The 24,924-nt window shown below is 55.4% G+C and overlaps 1 protein-coding gene across 1 annotated transcript; it reads left to right on the top strand.

Annotated features, from left to right (window-relative positions):
- The first annotated feature begins 12,468 nt into the window (after positions 1-12,468).
- IGFBP3 (insulin like growth factor binding protein 3) lies at positions 12,469-19,409 on the top strand. Its single transcript, XM_043588416.1, has 5 exons — positions 12,469-13,005; positions 16,076-16,302; positions 17,069-17,188; positions 17,965-18,104; positions 18,854-19,409. The coding sequence occupies exons 1-4, from the start codon at positions 12,597-12,599 to the stop codon at positions 18,088-18,090; spliced, it is 882 nt and encodes a 293-aa protein (XP_043444351.1). The 5' UTR covers positions 12,469-12,596; the 3' UTR covers positions 18,091-18,104; positions 18,854-19,409.
- The last annotated feature ends 5,515 nt before the right edge of the window (positions 19,410-24,924 follow it).

The following is a 24,924-nucleotide window of genomic DNA, read 5'->3' as shown; positions in this document are numbered from 1 at the left end:
GACGGGGTGGGGGGGCATTCCACACACACCCGACACCTCGCCAGGCTTCACCCTGTAAATATCTGGCTTCCTTTTTTCTCCTATGTCCTCAAATTCAGAAAGTAACTGCAACCTCCTCAATGTAGTGGACAGTGGCCTCCGTGCAGAGAAGGGCTATTTGAAATCGCTCTGGGAAACAGTATAGCGAAGGTCAGGTCACCGGAGACCCGCGACCACTCCGGGCCAGGAAACTGCAGAATGCGTCCCTACTGTTGCAAACACCCATTGTAATGGCCTTTTCCGAGGGGCCCCCGGGTCGGATCGTCATCTGCAGAACTCACAACAGCTGCTGCAGGGATGAAACACTACAAGCCAGCTGAGGCGCCCAGCACAGCGACGGGCACTGCATAAGTGTCCAATGAGTGGCTGATCTTGCTTCTAGTTCCCCATATCTGCCCCCCACGATTCAGCTGCCAGAGGACCAGCAGCAGCCCTTCCTGACCCTGGCCCCAAATCAAGGCTCAGCCTTCCCCCTGCTACCCCTGAGTTTTAGATCCCTGCGTCTTCGGGTGGCTAGGACATACAACCCCACTATCATGGGTCAACACCCTCAACGTCCCAGTTTTCCAGGAGGCATGGCCAATACACCAGGCTTTCCCCACCTTTTAAGCATCATTCCACACCTGGGTTCAGGAACAGGTATCAGAGGCATGAGTGAGATCTGGTCCCTGCCCTGCAGAGGAGAAACAGACAGGAAATCAAGGTTCTTAAAAGCCAAATAAACTCTACGATAGGAGCACGAGGAAACAGGCAGTAATGAAAAGTCTGGCGGTGTGGGGAAAGCTCAGCGGAGGATGTGACTTCTCACCAAAGCTGTCAGAGGCAGGGAACTGCCCCGAGGGCCTCTACACAAGTGAGGTGATGCGAGGATGTAACCCACGGCGGTCAACAGCTACACAGGACCGTTGCACAGAGACGAGTCAGGTCAGAGGTCAGCAGGGCTGCTGCACGAAGCCTGGAATTTATCTGATAAGTAACAAATTTGAACAAATAGACTGCATCAGAAATAACTACAGGTGTCTCCAGCAGCTACACCTCCAGGTGGGTTTTCGAAAACCTACGCAAAACATTAGAAGGACAGAGAAAAAATTAAAAGAGAAAAAATATTTGCAACCTGTATCACAAATGATTAATAGCCTTAAAACGTGGATATTCTACAGAGAAGAGAGAGGAAAATGGGCAAGAAACCCACAGGAAAGAGGGCTAAGACATGAAGAGCTGACAAACGCGAGCTGGAAGTGACCTTCAAGTCCAGGAAAAGACGTTCAGCTCGCTCATAAAAGGAGGAAAGCAAATCCCAAGTTCCTCAGACACTTGAACAGCTGGGTTTGAGCTGAACGTGTCCACTTATACACAGGCTTTTTTTTTTCTATAAATACCATACGTCACTGCAAACGTATGTTCTCTTATGATTTTTAAAAAAAATTTTTTACGTTTATTTATTTTTGAGAGACAGAGGGAGATAGAGCACAAGGGGAGGGGCAGAGAGAGAGGGAGACACAGAATCCGAAGCAGGCTCCACGCTCTGAGCTGTCAGCACCGACCCTGACGCGGGGCTTGAACTCACGAACTGTGAGATCGTGACTTGAGCTGAAGCTGGATGCTTAACCGACTGAGCCCCCCAGCCTTCCCAACCTTTCTTTTTCTCCCACCCAAAAAGTAGCTGCTATCAAACCAGTGTTTCTCCTTTTTGTAAAATTGCATTTCCAAATAATAAGAAAGGGAGACAGAGCATGAGCGGGGGAGGGGCAGAGAGAGAGACAGACAGACAGACAGAACCGGAAGCAGGTTCCAGGCTCCGAGCTGTCAGCACAGAGCCCGGTGCAGGGCTGGAACCCACGAACCGTGAGATCGTGACCTGAGGTGAAGTCAGACGCTCCACCGACTGAGCCACCCAGGCACCCCTTCCTTATGATTTTCTTGACAACATTTTCTTTTCTCCAGCTTACTTATTGTAAGAAGACTGTATATAGTAGACATAACATACACAAATACGTGTTACTCAACTGTTTATATTATCAATAAGGCATCCAGTCAACAGTAGGCCATTATAGTTAAGTTCTGGGGGGAGACAAAAGTGATACATGGAAAGTCAACACCCTGAACCGCTATGCTGTTCAAGGGCCAAGTGCACACTGAGGTACAAGTTCTTGCCCATCAGACTGGCAAAAATCCAAAAGACTGACCGCTTATAACAAGGTAAGACAGAGCAGAAAACGAGCATGACTGCCAGGAGGAGATTTTCTGGGTTGGCATGCGAGGGGCTGGAATCTGGAGGACCCTGAAGGGCTAGCTCATACGTCCTGACAATTCTCCTACTGGAGAATCTGGAAAGAAAGAGAGAAATCTCCATAGTTCTGAAGTATTTAGATCCAAAGGTTTTATTACAGAGAGGACTCTGGTGTCACCTGCAAGGTGTTTGAGACCAGAAATGAACTGCAGGTATGTAACATGGAGACGAGCCATGGTGCCCCCTTAACTCTGGATGGGCCACGGTCAGGGGCTGCTCACTCCGGCCGCCTGACAAAGCGCAGCGCCTGCCCTCACCACTGTCTTTTGTATTCAAAGTCAAACATATAATAAAATATTATCAGACATTCAGAGAAACAAGAAAATAAGGTCCATAAAAAAGAGACAAAGCAGGTTATAGAGATACACTGAGAAATGACACAGATTTGGGGATTCGTAGACAAGGATTTTAAAATAGCTGTTACAAATATACTAAAGTAACTAAAGAGCATAAGGATGAATTAAAAGATGGATAATTTCAGCAAAGAAATGAAAACTACAGAAAAGATCCAAATGGAAATTCTAGAATGAAAAAATAGAACCATCAAAATTAAAAACACATTGAGTTGGGATAATGGAGGCTGAACAAAACAAAACAACCAGTGAACTCAAAAATAAATTCACAGAAAGGATTCACACTGAAGCACAGAGAGAACAGAAAACAGGTATTGTGGTGCGTCCCCGATGTAGACAGTATCAAACGTGGTCGTGTTCACAGAAGGAAGGAGGTTAACAGAGCAGAAGAATCTGAACAGATAACCAGCAAGGACTTGCCAACATTGCCAGTCATCAGGCTGACAGTTGAAAAGCTCAACAAATCCCATGATGGGTAAACACAAAAATATCTACACCAAGCCACGTCCCAGTCAAACTTCTGAAAACCAAAGAGAAACTGGGTAAAAACACCCAGAGGGAAAATAATCATATTCTGGGTAACACCAAAAAGAGAGGCTAGTGGCTTTTCCTAAAAACAAAGGAAACCAGAGTGAGGAACATGAAATATTTTTTTTCAAATGTTGAAGGACAGTATTTCCAACCCTAAATTCTATAATTGGCAAACATATCCTTTAGAAATGAAGCTGAAATAAATCATTTCCAGAAAATAAAGGAAGCTGAGAGAATCTGCAGCAGCAGATCCTACACTGAAAGAAACACCACAGGGAGACCTTTGGGCTGTCAGGATCATCCAAGACGAAAGCACAGGTCTCCTGGGAGGAATACTGTGCACCAGAGGGAGTCAACACGTGGCCAAGATAAAACATAGAAAGATGTATGTCACACTATTAATTCTTTAAAAACTTTTTTTAATGTTTATTTATTTCTGAGAGAGACAGAGAGACAGAGCGCGAGCTGGGGAGGGGCAGAGAGAGAGGGACACACAAAATCCGAAGCAGGCTCCAGGCTCCGAGCTGTCAGCACAGAACCCGAAGCAGGGCCTGAACTCGGGAACGGTGAGATCATGACCTGAGCCAAAGTTGGACACTTAACCGACTGAGCCACCCAGGCACCCCCAGACTATTAGTTTTTTAAAGCAAAAATAATAACATTGTTCTGTGTGTTTTGTAACACGTGAGTAAGCAAAATATATTATCTCAATAGCACAAGAGTGGATGGAGGCCTTGGTAATAGAATTACACTGTTCTAAAGCTTTTACATAGAGAAGTGGTCCAGTATTAACCCGCAGTACCCTGAGAACGGTTTATAATGTCTAAAGTCAACAATCAAAAAAATACAAAAAAGCCAATAGAGGACATGAAGTAGAATACCAAAAGGTATTTAAAGAATCCGAAAGGATGTAAAGAAAGAGAAGCAGGACAAAGATTCAATGGAACAAAGAGAAAGTAAACAGAAAATGGTAGACTGAGCCCAGTCACCTGGATGATTGTATTAAATGTTAATTAACAAAAAAGTTCAATTAAAAGACAGAGATTAGAGGACTAGGTTCAAAAATAAAAATCAAGACCCAACTACCTGCTATATAAACAATGAACTTTAAATACAAATGCACCATTAGGTTTAGATTAAGGGATGGACTATACATACCTGGTAGACACTGGTATGAGAAGGCTGCAGATGGAAAATTGAAGGATGGAAGAAATCAGAAGAATTGTGAGACTATATCCAAAGGAATACTAACTATATTAAAACAAGAACACTAACATGTTCTGGAACTCAGAATCTACAGACAGAATTAAGACATAATAACAACAACAGCCCAGAAATCGGGGGGGGGGGCACAAATATAAGTAAACTTTCTGAATGTGCTTTCATTGCACAGAAGTAGGATAAAAGTATCAACCAATATTAGAAGTCTATTGATTAAGAAGACCTTTGTAGTTTCTAGGGAGCATTGCAAAATGACTAACGAATAACTTTGAAACCAGTAGGAGGACGTAACAGTACAGTCGTGGAAATTAACAAGTGGGACGCCACTTCTGACTTCGACGGAGGGAGATTTCCCGAGCTCCTCTATACCAGCCACATTGACCGCAACTAACAGGTGTAGTAACTACAACTGGGTCAGGTAGAGGGGAGCCACCGCATGGAAAAGTTGCCCATGATGGAGTGTTTCCTGGTGCAATGATTCCTCTGGCCTCTCTCAGTGTTGCCCCAAGCGCAGAAGAGGCAAAACTGGCTTTCAGGCCAGAGGAACGGAGAGAATTTGCCCCTCAAGCTAAGAGCGTCAGCGGGAAATGCCTGTTTTCTTTCATTCTCTTCGCTCTGAGCTTTGCCCAGAGGCGTGGCCCCGGCCAGGAGCTACAGCTACGGCTGTATAAGAAGCCACCAGGGAAGGGACGTCTGCAGGCCAGAGCTGGTGAGCGACCCCAGAGAAAGGCTGCCTGCTTCTGAGCACGAAGCTTCATAAGTCCCAGGTTCAGCCGGGAGGCACAGAGTAGGACAGACCCAAGGCAGCACGGCAAAGCTTTGAATGCAGAGCCGAGATTAGAACCACGGGCCGCAGACAGTGAAACAGAATTTGTGACTGATAACCGAGCCGAAATCCCACTCAGGGAAGGAAGCAAACAAAAGCATCAGCATTCTCCAGGAGATGATAATGGGACCCTGCACGGAGAGTCTGAGGAACGTGACACTCCCCATGGGGAGGACACAGCCAGAAACACCAAGGGAAGTGAACACATCTCTAGAAGAAAGACAGTGGACAAAGGCCAGCCTCTAGACAGCCCAAATGCAGAAATGATCAGACTTCCAGCAGCTTCTATCACCACGCTGTGAGGCCAAAGGAAAAACTCCAAGTGAAAGACAAGATTGGGGTTCCCAACAGAGATAGGAAGTGTTAAAAAATAACCCCACAGAGGGGCGCCTGGCTGGCTCAATCGGTTAAGCGTCCAACTTTCGGCTGAGGTCATGATCTCACAGTTCGTGAGTTTGAGCCCCGCATCAGGCTCTGTGCTGACAGCTCGGAGCCTGGAGCCTGCTTTGGATTCTGTGTCTCCCTCTCTCTCTGCCCCTCCCCTGCTCATGCTCTGTCTCTCTGTCTTAAAAATAAAACATTTAAAAAATTTTTTTAAATAATAATAACCCCATGGAGATCAGAGAGGAGAGAAATGTGGTAAATGAACTAAAAACTCACCTGATCAGCTCAATAACAAAATGGACGTCGTAGGGGAAAGGGCTTTGTGAATTTGAAAACAGGGTAGGTAGAAATTGCCCAGTGTGAAGAACGCAGAGAAAAAGAAAACCAAAAACAGTGAATGATAATCAAAATAATGCGAGAGACAGAGGAAAAGACTGGCATGGAAAAAGAATTTGAAAAAAACTTAGCTGAAGACTTCCCCAAGGTGGTGAATAACACAAACTTAGAGATTCAGGAAGTAAGAAATACCAAGGATATTAAGGAGAACCTCAAATGAAACCATACCCAATATTTCATAACCCAACCGCAGAAAACAAAAGATAAGAGAAGAAGGAGCTGGAGAATGTGACACATTTCATGACAGGGAACAGGGATGCATGTGACTGAGGACACAGATCAAAGGGAAGGAGGCTTTGCTGAGTGGCGGGATGCCGACCCAGATGTGGGCATGTGTTCTCTGGGACCTCCGAGGGAAGCTGGACCTTAAGGCTCCTCCTGCCCTGAACGTGAGCGCGTGCATTCCTGGGCGCCTCTGAGGTCCGCATCAGAGCCGGGACACCCGGAGCAGGGAGAGGGTTTGGAGAGTGACACAAAACGCCCACACGGCTGACTCTGGGTTGAGTGTGGATCTACAGCCTAACTGTAGCTCAAGATTGAAAGCCACATGAAACTGGGCACTCTCTCTCCGGACCCAAGGCAAAGTCCTGCAGTCAAATCCTGCTGATGTGTCCCTGTCCAGGCTTTCAAGCAGAAGTGTAGACTCTGTGGGTGGTCCCAGGGGAGACCATGGGCTCCGTCTACAATGTAAATGCTTATACAGCGCTTCTCAGAAGTTCTTTGAGGCAAATTACCTATGCATAAGTCAGTTTTATTTTTTTTTTTATTTTTTAAATGTCTTGTTTATCCTTGAGAGAGAGACAGACAGACAGACAGGGTGCAAGCAGGGGAGGGGGAGAGAGAGAGGGAGACACAGAATCCGAAGCAGGCTCCAGGCTCTGAGCCATCAGCACAGAGCCCAATGCAGGGCTCAAACCCACAAACCGTGAGATCATGACCTGAGCTGAAGCCGGACGCTCAACCGACTGGGCCCCCCAGGCGCCCTTTGGTTCTACCTTTTATAAAAGCCCTTCAGGGTCTCACTATAAAGTAGACACGACTACCCATGACAGCTTACTCTTTATATGCATCGATAATGTTTCAGGGAACATGTAGTGATGATTTTGAAAGCTTGATTATTGATGGGAGAAAATAGCTTGGGTAAATTAAGCTTGGGTAAATTAAGTGATTAAAGTAAATCACTTTACTGACTAATTTCAAATACTTGTAAAAGAATAATTAATTCTTAAGTGGGCGAATTAAAAACAATAAAGGGACAGAAAGGGAGCATGCAAACAGCCATCAAAAGGAACGGACATATCTAGGGGTCCCTGGGTGGCTCAGTCAGTTAAGGGTCCGACTTTGACCCAGGTAATGATCTCAGTTTGTGGGTTCGAGCCCCACATTGGGCTCTGTGCTGCTGGCTCAGAGCCTACAGCCTGCTTCGGATTCTGTGTCTCCCTCTCTCTCTGCTCCTCCCCCGCGCACGCTCTGTCTCTCTCCTTCAAAAATAAACGCTTAAAAAAAAAAAAAGAAAGAAAGAAACAGATGTACCTAAACTACTATCAAATGAGTGGGTTACACAGCAAGGAATCAACAGGAGAGGACAAGGAAGAATATTAACGATGACAGGGTGAGAGTGTGGCTTCACCAAGAACACGGAGAAATTCTCCAAGCGTCTTCCGAACTCAGAGCCTTAAAATACACGCAGCAAAGGCTATCAAACTGGAAGGAGAATTGATTTTGGAGTTAAGTGCTGTGGCCCCTCGGCTGGCTTGTCCTTGTCCCTGGCCCCCATCACCATCCAGCCTCCTCTCTGGGGGAAACCACGCCCGGCCGAGCCACCTCCTGGGCCAGCACCTGCTGCTGAGTCCAGGGACCGGGAGAGTCATGCTGACCAGTCTCACTTTAAATCCCCGACACCCCAGTGGGTCCTTCATGCTGCCAGGACCCTGTGCCTCTTTTCAGGGAGGCCCCCTCCCCAGTCGCACCTCCACACCCTCCTCTCCCCCCACCTCATGCCCACTTTGGCTTTTCTCCTTCCTCACTGCTGGCCCAGGCTTCTTTCTTCTGACCTCTCAACCCTCAGGCTCATCACCGGCCCTCTGTCCACCATGGCCTTGCTCACTGCTTTGGAAATCGCATCAAATCTCATTGCTTCAAATTCAAAATGTATCTGTATCTTAAGGCTGCCTTAATCAATCACCGCAAACCGAGGGACTTATTACCTCCGGGTTCTGGAGGCCAGGAGTGTGAAAGGAGGGTGTGGGCACGGGGTCCTCCAACCCCGCCCCCAGCTCAGGTGGGGACAGCCCCCTGGGGCATCCGGGGCGTCTGAGGCACTCTCCTCCCATCTCTGCCCCCCTCCCTCCGCATGTTGGTGTCTCTCTGCTTGCGTGGCCACCGGTCAGTGGACTCAGGACCCACTCTAATCCTTCATGACCTCCTCTTAACTCAAACGATTACATCCTTGAGGACCTACTTAAAACTACGGTCACATCCTGAGGTTTCCCGTGGACAGGAAGTTTGGCTGACACTGTCCAACCCAGGACGGGCCACCCTCTGCCTGCAAAACCATGCGGCCCACACGCAAAGCACATTAGGCTCATCTCAGTACCCTCCACTCCAGAGTGAACTCTAAATCCAAAGTCTAAGTACCATCCACTCAAAAAGTTCCAGGCGTTGGGGGGGCATCTGGGTGGCTCAGTCGGTTAATCAGCTAATTCTTGGTTTTGACTCAGTTTGTGAGTTCGAGCCCCATGTGGGGCTCTGTGCCGGCAGCTCGGAACCTGCTTGGGATTCTCTCTCTCCCTCTCTCCCTCTCTCTGTGCCCCTCCCTCTCGCTATAAATAAATAAACTGTAAAAAAGTTCCAAGCCTCATTACCTAACCGCCCAAATGGCCTGGATGGGTGATCCATCCTGGGCAAAATTCCTCTCCCTGTGGATCCTTTAACCTAGAAAACATGCCAGCTGCTTCCAGAAAACACCATGGGACGGCATAGGCCATCCCAAAGGGGGAAGACTGGAGGGAATAAAAGGGCGATGGGTCCCAAGAAAGTCCAACACCCAGCAGGTGGGGCCCCAGGAAGACCTGTCCTCTGGCTTTCTCAGGGAGCTTGAGCCACCTCCAAATTGTCGGGCCAAACAGGACACACGGACTCTGGCGTCCCCGGCTCCAGACTACGGGTCTCCAATGGCACCAGCACCACCCTGCTAGTCGACTTCTGCCGTCCCTTCCAAACCTGAGAATTCCACCTCCGCCAGGAGACACCACTCCCTCCGAGCCCCTCGACACCTCCAGGCACCCAGAGCGCCGGCCCCTGGGTGCACACACCCTTCCTCCTGTCTTTTCCCTTCAGCTGGGCTCGTCCACAGCTGGTAAGACTCCATGGGAAAGCCACCATCTCTCCGTGACCACACAGGCACCCCCTCCCGGGAAACAGACGCTCACTGCCCACCGCTGTCTGGTCCGGCCAGCCCGGGAGACCACACAGCCAGCACAGGAAGGTGCTCGGTAATGTGGCCTGAATGGACTGCTGGACCGTAGCGGGTGTCACCTGCAGGTCATGGCCATTTCTAGCCACCTGATCAGCAGTACGGTCCTAACGCATCCTCCCAGCCAGAGCACAGAGCCAGGAGGTTTACCCAGCAGGTCATCTGACAGAGGGACAGTTAGGTTCCCTGTCCCTGCCCCAGTCTCCCCTGGCTGGAAGCTTCAAGCAGCTCGCCACCGAGTCCTAAAATGAGATCGCCCCCACGTTACTTGCCTCTGGGAGTTAGGACCTCCCTGTGGCGGGAGAGCCTGACAGCCACACCTCTGGGGACACAGAAGAGGGCTCAGCGCTCCCCACATCCATGTGCATGTGGAGAGGGACCCTTGGTGACAGGTCAGCCAGGGCCTGGGCAGAGGGAGGCCACATGCAGGCGGTGCCTGTGAGCTACAGCAGGGAGCCCAAAGAAATGACAAGCTCATGTCACCTGGTTAAGATGACAGGCTGACCCCAGCCATCACTACCCATAATCAGGCCAACTGAATTGTGTTAGCGAAAAGGGACATGTTCTGAGTCTCTCTGGTTCCCCTGGCTGCACTTAACTGTACAAGCATTCAGGTACCTTGGGGGGGGGGGGGGGGGGTGGGCATCTTTCCACTGAACATCCCCCCCCCCGGTGTGTTCATTAACCACCACCACAAGATGACTCAAAGTCTGACAAAATTAACCAGCATGACACCTAGCTCAGTTTCAGCCCCTCCAAATCCACCCCACGACATTTACGATCTTGGGGGGGAGGGGAGATTCCTTGCAGTTTTGTCAAATAAAAAGTGACTCAAGACTGAAACATGATTCTCCCCACATCGCTGCCCCCTGCCACAGACTCACCTCGTTGTCGCGAGACCTCACGGAGCAGGGGACGACAGCCGTGCCGCACGTGGTTATGGAACATTCGCGGGAGTGCAGCCTTGGGTTCCCGCGGGCGCGGCGCCCGGCTCTTCGACGCCCCCTAGGGTCTCCGCGCGGAACTGGCTCCTGCGGTGCGGCCGCGGCCCAAGCGGTGAGGGTAGGGTGCTGGGAAGCCCAGGACCAGGAGAGGACCCGGGTGTCCTCCCTGCGCTTTCCGACCACACTCGGATGGCAGCGCTGCAAAAGGGCCACACTGCCTGGTGACACTGGCCTAAACACAGAGGCTCAGGAATCTGGCTGCGCAGCCGGCTGTTTCAGAATCCAGGTCTCCGTGGATAGGAAAGGAGTCGTGCAACCAACCCGGAGGGATTTTTGTTTGTTTGTTTTTTGCTTCCTCTAATTTTCCAATGCAATTCGAGACCCTGTTCTGGGAGGCTGAGGCAGATAACACGCAGCTACAAGGAGGGATGGGGGCGGGGGGCAGCCAGGAGGTGACGCACGGTGTGTGGTAACCTGGACGAGTCTGCACAGCCTGCGCGCTGGCGTGGGGGGGGTGGCTGTGCCTCCGCGGGGCTGGGGACGCAGGCCCCTCTGCGCATTCCAGCTCTCTTCCTGTGGAGCAAGTATTACTCCTGCTTTATGTCTATATGCCAAGAGTACAGCGGTCCCCAATTCTAAAGGGAGCCCGCACACACCTACCCATGTGCGCACCTACACACGGCAGGGCAGAGAGACGGTGGGTGCGCGCTGGCTTCGCCCATAGCCCTGCGGGGGGGGGGGGGGGGGGCCGGGCTGGAGGGGGGAACGCACAGGGGTCCCCAGGGGCAGTTTCTACTGAAAACTGCAAAACGCTCCTCCAAGATACCTACCCACCTCCTAGGGCAAGTATCCATTTCCGACAGAGTCCAGGAAAGCCCCTTCCCGCGGGGGTCTCCTCGGTTTGCATTGCTGACCCACTTGCTCTTGGCAGAAGAGCCTTGGACCCGGTCGTTGTCGATTCAAGCCTGAACCACTGGCGCCCTCTGTTGGTCACCCAGGGAAGGGGCGCGCAGACACTTGAAACCACCGGGCCGGAGCGCGACCTCGGGGGCGCAATTGCGCCCTGGGACTTCCACGCTGGTGCACAGGGTGTAGATTGCACAGGGAAGCGAGAATCCCAGACACTCTCCACTCCAGCGGACCGGAGGCAACCCAGTACAAAGCGGCCCGGAAAACGGTAGTAAAAGTAACCAACTGTGAGGCCTATTCGGTTATTAAATACACCTCGGCGGTGCCCGCCTTATTCTTTTAATTATTTTCTTGTGGTAGATGTAAATAAACTCCATGTGAAAACATAATCAGGGAGCGTCCCTCCGACAGGAACAGTGGTGACGTCAATCTCTGGCAAGTCTCCTAAGGACCCACTCGCTGCCAGCCCCCTTTGCCAGCTGGGGACTTGGCAGGAAGCACCCAGTGAGGCTGCACCGCTTTGAGGAGCGGGCCTGAACCGGGTGGGGACCACGTGCGCACCTGTACGTCCCGGGGGGTGGGCGTGGGTGGGCTAGTGCCAACGGCCCCACGCGTGCAGACAGAACCAGGGACCTCGAAGCAAATCGAGTATCCTAACTCAGACACGTCCCACGACTGTCCCGACCCGAGGACTTAAATTTTTCAAAGCTTTGCGAAGTACACCCGGGGCGGAGCGAGCACGCCAGTGTCCCCGACACCAGCTCTCAGCGGGGCGGCCTCACCCAGACCCGCAGGCAGACGGGCGGCGGCGTCGGGTGGCCGGAGGCGCCGCGAACAGCGGGGTGGCGGGGCTGCCCAGTGCCCGCGGCCGGCGGGGTGGCGTTGGGGCCGGAGTGCGCGCGTGGAGCAGGTGCCTGGGCGGCCGCGCGCTGCGCGCCCCCGCCCCTGCCTGGCCGCCCGGCCGCCCGGGGCGCCGCGCGGGCCCCGGAGCCTAGTGCGCGCCGGCCCGCCCCCTCTCCCCCCACCCGCTCGCCGTTCCGGGGCGTGTCCTCGGCCACCGGCTTCTATATAGCGGCCGGCGCGCCCGAGCCTCCCAGACGCGAAAAGGACGGCGCAGCGCGGAGCACCGGCCACCGCCTACCCTGCTCCCGCAGCCTCGAGCCGCGCGCTTTTGCCCGGTCCCCGCGCGCCCCGGCTGGCCGAGCAGCGCGCCCTCGCCGTGGGCGCCATGCAGCGGGCGCGCCCTGCGCTCTGGGCCGCGGCGCTGACCGCGCTGGCGCTACTCCGCGGGCCGCCGGCGGCTCGGGCCGGCGCGGGCGCGGCGGGCGCGGGCCCCGTGGTGCGCTGCGAGCCGTGCGACGCGCGCGCTCTGGCCCAGTGCGCGCCGCCGCCCGCCGCGTCCGCGTGCTCCGAGCTGGTGCGGGAGCCCGGCTGCGGCTGCTGCCTGACGTGCGCCCTGCGCGAGGGCCAGCCGTGCGGCGTCTACACCGAGCGCTGCGGTGCTGGCCTCCGCTGCCAGCCGCCGCCCGGCGAGCCGCGCCCGCTGCAGGCGCTGCTGGACGGCCGCGGGCTCTGCACCAACGCCAGCGCCGCCGGCCGCCTGCGCGCCTACCTGCTGCCCGCGCCGCCCACGCCAGGTGAGCCGCCCGCGCCGGGTGCGCGGCCGCGGGGGACCCCCTGCTCTCCCCGCCCCGGGTGCTGTGTGTGTGCGCGGAGACCCCCAGCCCCGCGAGGCAGGACGCTCGCCCGAGGCCCGCCCCGCAGCCGGCCCTCCGCGCGCCACGTTCTCGGAGGGCAGAGCGCCTGCAAATTGCCGAGCGCTTTCGGCAAAACTGGGTCAAAGGTTCTGTGGCTGCGAGCGAGCGGAGCCGAGGGGGCGGTCACGGACCGACCCCGTGCCCGGGAGCATGTTCCCGCCCTTGGTGCGGGCGCAGCGCGGGACGTGGGCTGGGACGGTGCGGCCCACCTCCGGAACGCGGCTTCCGCGTCCCCCAAACCGGGAGCCAGCGTGCTTGTGCCAAGGATGCGGCGGGGGCCGGGGGAGCAGGGAGGTGGTCGGGGCTGGTTTGGACTGGGGATGGGTGGGCGGGCACGTTGTGGGAAATGATGTCCGTCTCTAAGATGGCAACATTGGCACAGACCTACGGCTTGCGAAGCAACGACGCGTCTCGCGGTGTGCGGGAGACCGTAAGGTGGGAATCCGGTACTTGTATCTTTCGCGTTTGGGAACCTGACGTTCAGAAAGAGGTGACTCTCCAGGGTCCCGAGGCAGGGAGGAAAGTGAGTGCTGAACCCGGTTGCCACGCCCCGCATCGTCCCCCTTGGGCGCCGCCCCAGCCCCCCGTGCGTGGGTGGCCCCAGACCGAGGCCAGGTGCGGGGACTGCGGGGATGTGGACTCGGAGAATTTCAGTGATGGTGAGGGGGGTGGAGTCAGCGTCAGGACTGTTTGCACTTACTCCGAAGTGGAAGGGTTGGGGTCCCGCTAGTGGGGGGCCCAAGAGGACAAAACCTAACGTTTGGCAGAGTGACTCCACGGGCTCGGCCGCGGTCAGGCGCGGGGCTCTGTGAGGGACATGAGTTGTTCCCTTGGAGAAGAAGTGTAAGCGGAGTCCGCGGCTCTTCCTCCAAATCTCAGCAGGGTCGGCCAGCCTCCCGGTTCTGTGAGCGAAGTTTCTGCTGAGCTGGAGGCGGGCAGAGTTCTGCCCTGCCCTCCAGGCACCAAGCTGGCCCGAGCTAGTGGGCAGCCCCGGCACTGACCCCGCAGGAGGGAAGACCCTTTATGATTTCAGTTCTGCACACTTGCAAGCAGGGGTGAGGCTCTGTCTCTGGAGGCAGGGCTGGCTCCGTTGATCCCGGAGACACAGACACCATTCCAGGATTGGTGGAAACCCAAAAGTCCAGTTGCCTAAAACGTGCACCGTTTTATCCAGCGGACCTAAAATCGCTGGATGGGTCTGTCTCTCAGGGCAATGAGGTCATTTGCTGTGTGCACTTTATTTTCCTAATGTGCTTTCTGGGCAGATGGTGACTTCACGTTCCTCTGGACACGGCTGTGCTTGGTTAGGCTGCGGTGGGCGTTGGGATTACTACCTAGGAGCACCACAGTATTGGTTGACACGCTTCATTGTAAAGCGACAAAAAGATCTACGATTTGAGGAGATCCGTGGGGGGAGGGGAGTTTAAGTGGCAGTCAGAAGTTAAGACCGTCTGTTGCTTAAATGCCGCGGTTTTCTGTTCTTGCCCACGTCAGCAGGCAAGAGAAAGAAAACCTGGGAGGTTTCAGAAACTACTCGGTTCTTGGAAAAGAAATGCAGATATGTTTATTTACATACTCTTAGCATCTCCTTTGTCTCCTGTTCTCTGGAAAAGAAGGGGGAAAAAGCCCTAAGGTTCAAGGAAATTGAAACCAAATTCTACCTGTTGAGGAGTCTGTCAGGCTCCGCTGCCCGGCAGCTCCTCCCCCCACCCACTGGGGCTGACGCTCTTCCCCGGGTGAGGAAGTGGATCCTGGGAGGAGAGAGTGTTCCCTGAGCCCCAGGGGAGTGCACCTGCCCTGGGCGCGTCCTACGGAGAGCACGGAATCTAGCTGGACGCTGGGTCCTCCAGCCAGCCTCAGAGAGGCCTGTGTTCCTGTCACCTAGAGCCGCAGGCCGTCACCACATGGGGCTGGCCCCTGGTTGGCAGGGCGCTGGGGACCCCAGGGGTGGTAGATTCTGGACCAGACAGCGGCCCAAGCACCCCCTCCCAGGAGGGAAACCCTAGCACTGCTTGCTGATGACCTACCAAGGGCTCCCCCGTAGCCACCCCCGTCCCCACCATCCTGGAAAAGGACCCCAGACAGCGTCTGGCTCCGCATCCAAATCCCCGTGACACAGCGGATGGTCCTGCACGGGCACGGGCGTCAGGGCGCCGATCGCAGAGGCGGCTAAGGAGGGGGTCCTTCTCAGGGATGGAGGGCTCCGGCCCACGTGGGGTCTGTGCAGCTCCTCTGGGCGCCCCAGCCCCTGCGTGGACAGTGACAGATGGGACCAGGGCACCGGTGGCACACCACCAAACACGCCCAGAGCCAGGGGACCTAGCCAGCCTCTGAGGGGAGCTGGTTTTGCCTGGTGGCACGAGGCAGCGCTGAGATCAGAGGCCCTGGGGCTTGTCACCTGCAGATTGCTGCCTGGCGCCTAGGACTCAGCGGGGCATTGGGTGGGGACAGAAGCGCGGGTCCCCAGGCCCGGGAGGCTGCCCTGGGGTAGCCTGCAGGGTCGGAGGTGCGCCCCCTGCTGGTGGACGGTATCAAGCCCTGCCGGCTGGGCGGGAGAGGCCTGCGCTGCCCCGCCTTGTGCAGTCGGCACATTCCAGTGTCTTTATTTGTATTTTTGTAAGTTCACTTAACTTGAGAGAGAGAGAGAGAGAGGGAAAGAGGATGCCATGCAGGCTCCAGGCTGTCAGCATAGAGCCCGACGTGGGACTTGAAGCCCCAGCCATGAGACCGTGACCTGAGCCACCCCGGCACCCCCAGATTCCATTTTAGAAAGCAGGCTTCCTGGGCCGCAGTGACTGCCCTCTGCTGCCAGTACCTGGGGTTTCAAGGTTCTTTGGAATCGCTGAATGACATCTCCACTTAGCCGTGGCTCGGTGGCCGCGGTCAGGTTTTGAAAAGACCGCTGACTGTGGGTGGCCGTCACATCTGCGTGTCCCTTGCACTTTTCAAGGAAACAGCAGTGAGTCGGAGGAGGAGCACAGTGCGGGGAGCATGCAGGGCCAGCCCTTCCCCAGCACACACCGGCTGCCTGACACCAAGCTCCAGCCCCTGCACACCAAGATGGATGTCATCAAGAAGGGCCACGCCAAGGACAGCCAGCGCTACAAGCTGGACTACGAGTCCCAGAGCACTGACACCCAGAACTTCTCCTCCGAGTCCAAGCGGGAGACAGAATATGTGAGCGCCCTCCTCTGTCTCCTCCGCCTCCTCCCTTCTCCGCCTCCTCCCTCTTCCTCCTTCCCCTCCTCCCCCCTCCTTCCCCTCCTGCTCCTCCTTCCTCCTTTCTCCTCCCCCTCCTCCCCCCTCCTTCCCCTCCTGCTCCTCCTTCCTCCTTTCTCCTCCCCCTCCTCCCTCCTCCCCCTCCCCCTCCTCCCCCGCTGCTTTCCCTTCCTCCCCTTCCTCCCTCTTCCCCCTCCTCCCCCTCCCCCTCCTCCCCTCCTACTCCTCTTCCCCCTCCTCCCCTGCTGCTTTCCCTTCCTCCCTCCTCCCCCTCCTCTCCTCCCCCCTCCCCCTCTCCCTCCTCCCCCTCCTCCCCTGCTTTCCCTTCCTCCCTCCTCCTCCTGTGTCCTCCCCCTCCTTTTCCCTCCCTCCTCTTCCCCCCTCCTCCCTCTCCTCCTCCCCCCTCCTAGGGGGCAGTGGATGCCAGCCCCAGGCACTGGGTGATTCTTCCCACCGTGGGGAACTTCTGGGGGTCTAGGTGGATGACATGAACAGGAGCGCCCCAGTGCCCTGCACAGAGATGGTCCGTGAGGCTGGCAATATTTTGTGCGCCTGGTCTCTGACCTGCGGTGACTCCGTCCCCAGGCCTTGCTCAGGGGACTTCACGACAGGGAGCCACAGTCGGGGTCCTCGTGAGAATGGCACGGCAGGTCCCTCGGAGGGTGTGCGGGGCTGCATGAGGCCACCAGCGCTCCCTAGTGACCCGTGGCTCTCCCCCCCTCAGGGGCCCTGCCGCCGGGAGGTGGAGGACACCCTGAACCGCCTCAAGTTCTTGGACACGCTCAGCCCCAGGGGCATCCACATCCCCAACTGCGACAGGAAGGGCTTCTACAAGAAAAAGCAGGTGAGTGGCGTCCTCACGAGCATCCCATGCCCGATGCCCACGGGAGGCCGACGTGCCCTCCCCCCGCCCACGGGCAGTGTGCTGTTCCCCCCCCCCCCCCCGGGGCCCTTGGTTAAGTGTGACAGCACAGGGACACAGCTGCACTGTGTCAGGGGTGACATTGTGAATAACCATCATAAGGACGTGAGGTCGTGGGCCAAACAGTGTCCCTGAGACCCCCCCCCCCACCGGCCCATCCCACCCAGTGGTCCTGACACGTGGGCGGCGTTGTTACTTGAAGCCACGATAAGTGCATCTCTGTGGGTCTGGTACTGCATTACGGCCCCACTGGATCTGCAGGATTCGCGAGGCCGCCGCCAAAGTGCTTGTGGCCCTGGCTTCGGTCCCACGGCCCGTCTGCCCTGGCCACCATCTCACCTTCACGCTTGTTCCCACTCACCAGCAGCACTTCTGCTCCCCGTTCGTCCCCATTGGTCACTTGCTCAGCAGACCCACACCGAGAACCCAGGTGGGCCTCTTGGCGTGCAGTCTGGGACACGTGCACTCCGAGCTGCCGTGTGCCCTGGGACGCAGGTGCACTGGGGGATGTGTGCCCCAGTCCCCAGGTGTGCCTGCAGGTGTCCCTGAGGCCCGAGGGACACAGAACTGCCCTGGCCCTGCCTCTCTGGAGGACTCACTCCTACACGCAAGCCCAGAGGGCCCTGAGAGAGCCTCCATGGGTCAGGACCCTGTGGTGGCGCCTCCAGGCTCACTGTGTCCCCTGCGCCCTCCCACAGTGCCGCCCGTCCAAGGGCAGGAAGCGAGGCTTCTGCTGGTGCGTGGACAAGTACGGGCAGCCGCTGCCGGGCTTCGACGCCAGGGGGAAGGGTGACGTTCACTGCTACAGCATGGACAGCAAGTAGACACTGCTCACCACGTAAGCCTGGGGGCCTGGGCTCGGGGTCCCCAGCGTCTCGGGAGCGGGGGACAGACCCTTCCGCAGGGCGCAGCCCAGGGAACCGGGGTCTGAGGTCAGGGTGTCTCCGAGGCCCCTTCCCTCGCTTGAAGGATCTTGGACGTGTTACATTCACACACATGCAGGGAATTCCAAAAGTGAGCTTTTCCCGCCGGCTATGGGTGGTTTACCTTCCTGGCGGCTGTCTGATCCACAGGGACTTGCTCTAGGAACACGCTTCCGACTCAGTGGCATGGCTGTTCTTTTCTGTAAAACACGTCGGGGATATTCCGACAGTCTGATTGGTAGGATGGTAGCAAAGTGTGTTTTGCACCTAACACAAAAATGAGACTTTTAAACCCTGCCTTTGAAGAATGCCGTCCTGTTCAGTACTATTTTCTCTCTTAATAAACGAGAGGGCCATTGGGGACAACAGAGTGTTTGGTCTCCTCAAGAGAAATTGAAGTAAATAGAGGAAATTTCCCTGTCGAGTTACGTCTGTTTCCCTTCCAGCGGGAAAGAAAGAAGTCACGATTCTGGGTGACGGGGGACTCCACCAGCATGTCCCCACTGGCAGGTGTTCTTTGCTTTGCTGGGTGTGTGGGACAAGCCACCACCCCCCCCCCCCCGACGTGCCGGCTGCCTGGGTCTCGAACCCCGTTATCTCAGGGCAGGAATTGAGCCTTTTGACGTGGGGGAGTTATTTCAACCTGTTTCTCTGTCTGTTTTAGTTCACGTGGAGCTCAGAAACGCCTTATTTTGCACAAGAGACCGCCAAGGACATGATCAGCTGGCTACAGCCCCAATTTATATTTCTTTTTGTGGTGAATTGATTTTTCTTATAACCAAAGTTTAGAAAAAGATGTTTGCAGCGCTAGGGTTCTTCTGGATGGTGGACTGGAGCCCCTTGCGCTCCCCGGGAGTCTGTGAGACATAGTTTGGCCTTTCCTCTTGCTTCCTTTAAAAATTCGTGTAAGTCAAGCACAGCGCGGCCAGACCCCGCCTGTCCCCGGGGGCTGTCCCCACGTGTCCGCCTGGACGGCTGGCCCTCCGCTTCAAGACCGAGCAGTTGTTACCTCTGTAGAGTGCACGATCTGTCCCCACTCATCCTCTGTTCTGCAAGAATGGGGACCCCACACCCTGCTGTCTGGACGTCCTGGCTCCGGTGACAGAGATCTTGCAAACCTGCGAGTGGCCTGTCCTGGGGAACTGGCAGAGAGCGCAGGTGGAGTCTCACGTGTAAAAAAAAAAAAAAAAGAGGAAAAAGACCCAGAATGTTCTAGGGAACAACTCCAGAGACACGCGGGGGTTAGGGGGGTGACTGGCCTTTGCTGCCGGCTGCAGGGGTCGGGGACCGGGGCAGCAGGACTCCCCTGGAATGAGAGCAAGGTTCTTTGATGACCGCAGAAAATAGCGTTTTCCTGTTCAGCAATTCCAGAAAGAGGGTTTTTTGTTTTTTTGACAAGCTCTGTAAAGGCAAAGGATGTTTATTTTATTCTCTCGCCTTTGTCCTCCTTGGCACAATGTAAAAAGAGTAAAAACGGTTTTATTACCTACAAAGACGGATGGCTTGTCGGGGACGCTGGGGGCACACCCCCACACTTGGCCTCGTCCCCCCTAAGTCACACATGGGCGCAGAGGAAATATGTTCTCCACGAGCTGTTCCCCAGATACGCTAGAACCCGTGCGAGGTCATCATAGACGAGACACTAGAGAAGAGTGGGAAACACAGCCTCCACCGGGAAGCGGAGCTCCGGCAGGCGAGCGGGGGTGGGGGGTGGGGGATGCCCCGGGTGGTCGCACGGGTGGCTCACGGCCTCCTTGAGAACACAAAGGGGTCTCAAGACCTTCTGCCTACCTATTAGCTTTCCTTTATTTTTTTAATTAAGTTTTTGGAAAAAAAAAGGTATTTTTGAAAAGTTTGTCTTGCATTGTATTTATAAATAGTAAATAAAGTTTTTACCATAAAGAACCCCCCCTGCCCCGTGTTAGTGACTGACCCTGGGCTTTGTGTCGCTAGTGAGGTAATGCAGAGTGGGGAAGATGTCCTGAGCACAGAGCAAGTGTCTGTTAACAAATGCCTTTGCCAGTCCGCCCCGGGGTGGGAGGGGGGGGATACCCAGGGCAGGGGAAACCCCAGCAAGCCCCCCCCAGGCCTCTGCTGGCCCCACAGTGGCATCAGACCACACCTGCTGGGAACCTGCAGCCTAGGAGGCGGATTGTGGCCCCGTTTCTGCCGAGGGTGTGCCCAGAAGATGGCCGATACTCCTCACTGCATTTAGGTGGTGTTCCCTGCTGACCTGTCCCCATTGGGTAGTGTTCACCGCTGGGTGGGGGAACCCACCCTGGACCACCTCTCCCATGGCCCTTTGAGCCCCTGCCTGGAGGGCAGTGGACGAGGCAGGAGGAGACGAGACCCCGAGATGCTGGGTGGGCGCCCCCCTCAGCAGCCCTGGCAGGAGCCGGCCAGTCCCAGTTCTGAGCAGGGGCCCCCGGGCGTGGAAGGATGAACCACATGTCACAGGACTGGCTGTTTAGAGCCATTACTAACCCACTAAAGAAGCATCTAGGATAGGGCCTTGCTGCGCAGGCTGGCCTGGAGCTCTGGAGCTGTCACAGCGCAAAGGATCTCAGGTGTGGCCTGTGGGGTAGGGGGACAGGCCACGGGTGGGTGGGGGCTGTGCCTGCACAGTGCTGACCCCGAGGGGAAGGAGCTGGTGAGCACAGCAAGCCTGTGGGGACAGGAGATGCCAGGGGGCCACAGAGTGCACCAGTCTGGCAGGTGTGGGAATCGGGGACAGGAGCTCAGCAGGCTCCTGAGGCGCTGTGGGCTGCGTGTGACGCTCCTGCTGGGTCCCGGGCTGCCTTGTGGGGAGCACGGCATCGTGTGTCCCCCTCAACCTCCATCCTGTGCCCACTCCCTGCCCTGCCCTCAGCCCCCCCCCATACCCCAGCCACTGTCCCCCAAACACTCATAGAAATGAGCGTGCCTGGCCATGTGCCACACCAGGCCTGGGGACACAGCCGCCCCAGCACCCTCCGGGGTCGGAGCAGCACACCCACACATGGAAGAATGAGTCACGAATGAGGAGGGCATGGGAAGGGGGCTTCTGTGCTGCGGCAACTCAGCCAGAGACGCCCCTGTCCTGCTCCTGTCCTGCTCCTGCGGCCGGACGCCTGGAGCCCAGTGTTCCTTCCAGACGCGTGCCCACAGGTGAGCGCACAGAGCACACACACACACGTACACACGTGCCCACAGAGCACACACAGGCATGTGCACACACGTGCACAGCTAGAGGGAAATAAAGCACAATGTCAGCCCTGGTTGCACAAATGTAGGTAGTGACTTTGTTTTACTTGCACTTCATGCAATTTCAACAATTTCCGAGAGACACGAATGAATTCCTGTCCATGTGGAAAAGCCTGCCTCTCCTGGGAGTCGGGGCTGCTGTAGCTCAGGTGACAGCCCGACTCCCCCAGCCCTCAGCCCCAGCTCCCACGGCTCCCCCCCCCCCCTGCAGAGTGGCACTCTCCCAACCCTGGCAGTCGCCTCTCCTGGCCCCCAATTCAACCAGGACTGTTTGTCTACACTGTGTGTTCTGGGACAGGGCCCGCGGGTGGTGAACAACATGTGCAAAACCACTGGTCCTGTCGAGAAAGACACCCAGCAAGACTGATGCATGGGATGTGCCGCTGGTGGGGACCCAGCTTTGCAGAGACGCAGTGAGGGGTGTGGGAGCCCCATGGCCTCATTGGCCCGTCCTTTCCTTTTCTATGTTTTACACGGAAGAGTCATGGGACCGAAGGAAGGAGGCCAGGGGGCAGTCACCTGGTGCTGGGGCCACCAAGCCAGCCACACAGGAGGGTGGGGGGGGGGGTGCACAGGGCCCAGGTCGGAGGTAGGTGGGTGGCCGCAGAGGGAAGTGCTGGGCCGCTGTGCGCAAGGAGGCCTCAGCCCAGCACTGCCGTCCAAACCCCTGCTGCCCCCGGGGGCCCATGAGGTGCAGTCGGGGCATATTTTGAACACAGGGCCCCCTACTTGCAGACTAGATGTGGGGGCTGAGAAGGACACAGACTGAGTTACCCAAGACAGCGCCCCAACTGAAGAAGCAAACGGGAGGACGCAGTTTTGGAGGGACACCAGGATCTCCATACAGTTAAGGTGGGGGCCACCTGCAGGCAGGTCCCTCCGGGCAGCCATGGAGGGGTCCTAGGAAAATGTCAAGATCACTGGACACTTGAGGAGTCGGAGCCGGCAGCCTGAGGCTGTTTTAAATTGGGGGGGGGGGGTGCCCAGAGACACCTTGTGAAGCAGGAAGCAGCCACAGGACAGGGGTCGCTGTCCCTCTGCCCCCACCACTGCCCCCACTGCTTGGGAACCCTCAGTCCTGCCCCACAGGTGCAGGGACACCTGGCAGAGCAGTGAAGGGTTACAAGCTCAGGGTGTCCCTTCCACTCGGGCAGGTGCCATCGGGGAGGTGACATCCGGAGTGTTTGCTCCCCAGGCTCCTCCCCCAGCCAGGCAGTACGAGTGCTGACTCCCAGAATGACGATCCCAGAGTCTCGGTCCACCAGGGCTTCAGGTGGGGACGCAGACCCACACAGCAGGGGTGCGGTGCCCTGGGCAGTGGGAGTTCACAGCTGCAAGACCTTTGAGCAGCACCATTATATCAACAGGTAACAAAAAAGCAGATGGTCTCCATTGGAAACAAAATTGAACTGTCAGTGGGAGCGCAGGTTTGAAGAGCCAGGGAGATATTAACTTACAACATGAGACGGAGGAAAGACGAGGCACTGAAGGGCACCAGGGGCAGGCGCCATCTAATAGTTGAAACAAAGATCAAATACACGGAACACAGAACAGAACGGCTATCTAGCGAAGATGTCCTTGAGGATACAGTTGAGGACCCGTCTTACACGGAAGAAGAAACTGGGACATAAAAGGAACAGTGGACACCAGTGGAGGCTGGAAGCAGGGACGTCGCATCCAGACCACAGACGTCCAACGTTTCTCAGTGTAAGAAAAAAACTGAAAGACCTGAGGTTGACAGGCTCCATGGAACGCACAGGGGCATAGAGCTTAAAAACACAGACGGAGAAATCAAGGTGAATCCTTAAGATATCAAAGCTCTGAGAGAGGGGCGGGGGGCAGGTCACAGACACAGAAACAAGTGTCGGGCAGACCCTACAGTCTGTCATCACAACTCTGGACGCAGAAGCGACAGCGAATCGCATTTTATATCCGACACACCGCCATTAAGTGTGAGGACAGGAGAAATACTCCCGGGCACTGAGGCTCCGGAAGGCACACCTCCAAAGAAAAGCACTTCAAGAACATTTTGGAGGAAGACCTCGTGGGGAAAGAAGCAATCCCGGCGTTGGAGACACCCACCAAGTGATAGGGAGCAAATACCGTCATTCCTTACCTTCCCGGTGGGCATCCCGGGCCTTACATGCAGCAACAAAACTGAGCCATAAACACAGAAGAAGAGGGAGGGGTGGAAATAAACCAAGAAGCCAGAAAAGGATTCAACTGTGAGTCAGTGATTCTCAAGCAAAGGTGGCGCTGCCCCGTCCCAGGGGGTCATGACCGGAGGGCGTACTGGTGTCTCGAGGGGGACCCTGGGATGTGCCTCCACTCCCACAACAGGACAGCCCTGCCCCCGGGAATTATCCCAGAAAAATGTCGCTAATGCCAAGGTTGAGGGACTCCAGTTTAAACAGATGTTAACGGGGGCGCCTGGGTGGCTCAGTCGGTTAAGCGGCTGACTTCGGCTCAGGTCATGATCTCACGGTTCGTGAGTTCAAGCCCCGCATCGGGCTCTATGCTGGCAGCTCACAGCCTGGAGCCTGCTTCAAATTCTATGTCTCCCTCTCTCTCTGCTCCTCCCCGGCTCATGCTCTGTCTCTCTCTCCTTCAAAAATAAATAAAAACATTTAAAAAAATAAAATAATAATAATAAAATATAAATAAATAAATAAACAGATGTTAACGTTTGCCAGTTAAACAGAGAGGCGGATTCGCCAGCTAAAAGTCAAGGTAGGTTTTACTACAACAGACAAGGCTAAGAGCTAACGGGTAGAAAAGTGAGTTCAGAAAAAGCTGTTCAAACAAAGTAGAGCGGCTGTCCCATCAGAACAAATAGATGTTAAACCAAAGAAAGTTGTGTTGTAGGCAGGGAAGTCGCCACAAGATGACACAGATAAATTAGCCAGGAGTCCTTACTCCGTTCTAAACACACAGGCAGATGGCTTTCAACTGTTTTATTTGAAAATTAATATGATCACACGAATGTTTACCCTCTTTTCATTGATAGCTAACCAGAGAAAAGCCAGCAGGGATTTAGGAAATCTTGAAGCTCAAAACTAACCAGCTTACCCATTCAATTCACATGGGGAAATTACACACGGCACATCCTTCTCAAGGAACCTACAGAACAGTTAAAAGTCGATCGTGTATCAGGTGGTAAGAAAGCCTTAGGGGGTTCCTGGGTAGCTCAGTCAGTGGAATATATAACTCTTGATTTCAAGGTTGTGAGTTCAAGTTCCACATTGGGTACAGAGATTACTTTTTAAAAATCTTGGAGGGGCGCCTGGGTGGCTCAGTCGGTTAAGCGGCCGACTTCGGCTCAGGTCATATCTCACGGTCTGTGAGTTCGAGCCCCACGTCAGGCTCTGTGCTGACAGCTCAGAGCCTGGAGCCTGTTTCAGATTCTGTGTCCCTCTCTCTGACCCTCCCCCGTTCATGCTCTGTCTCTCTCTGTCTCAAAGATAAATAAATGTTAAAAATCTTGGGGCATCT

Source organism: Prionailurus bengalensis, chromosome A2 (assembly GCF_016509475.1).
Source record: "Prionailurus bengalensis isolate Pbe53 chromosome A2, Fcat_Pben_1.1_paternal_pri, whole genome shotgun sequence".
Classification (NCBI taxonomy): Eukaryota; Metazoa; Chordata; class Mammalia; order Carnivora; family Felidae; genus Prionailurus; species Prionailurus bengalensis.
Note: the sequence above shows the minus strand (reverse complement) of the source record. Positions and strands in the feature narration are given on the sequence as shown.

Excerpts from the sequence above, each read along its gene's own strand:
- IGFBP3 (XM_043588416.1), top strand. The coding sequence starts at position 12,597 with ATGCAGCGGGCGCGCCCTGCGCTCTGGGCCGCGGCGCTGACCGCGCTG. Across the intron at positions 13,006-16,075 it reads GCCCGCGCCGCCCACGCCAG|GAAACAGCAGTGAGTCGGAG; the intron begins GTGAGCCGCCCG and ends GCACTTTTCAAG. Across the intron at positions 16,303-17,068 it reads CCAAGCGGGAGACAGAATAT|GGGCCCTGCCGCCGGGAGGT; the intron begins GTGAGCGCCCTC and ends TCCCCCCCTCAG.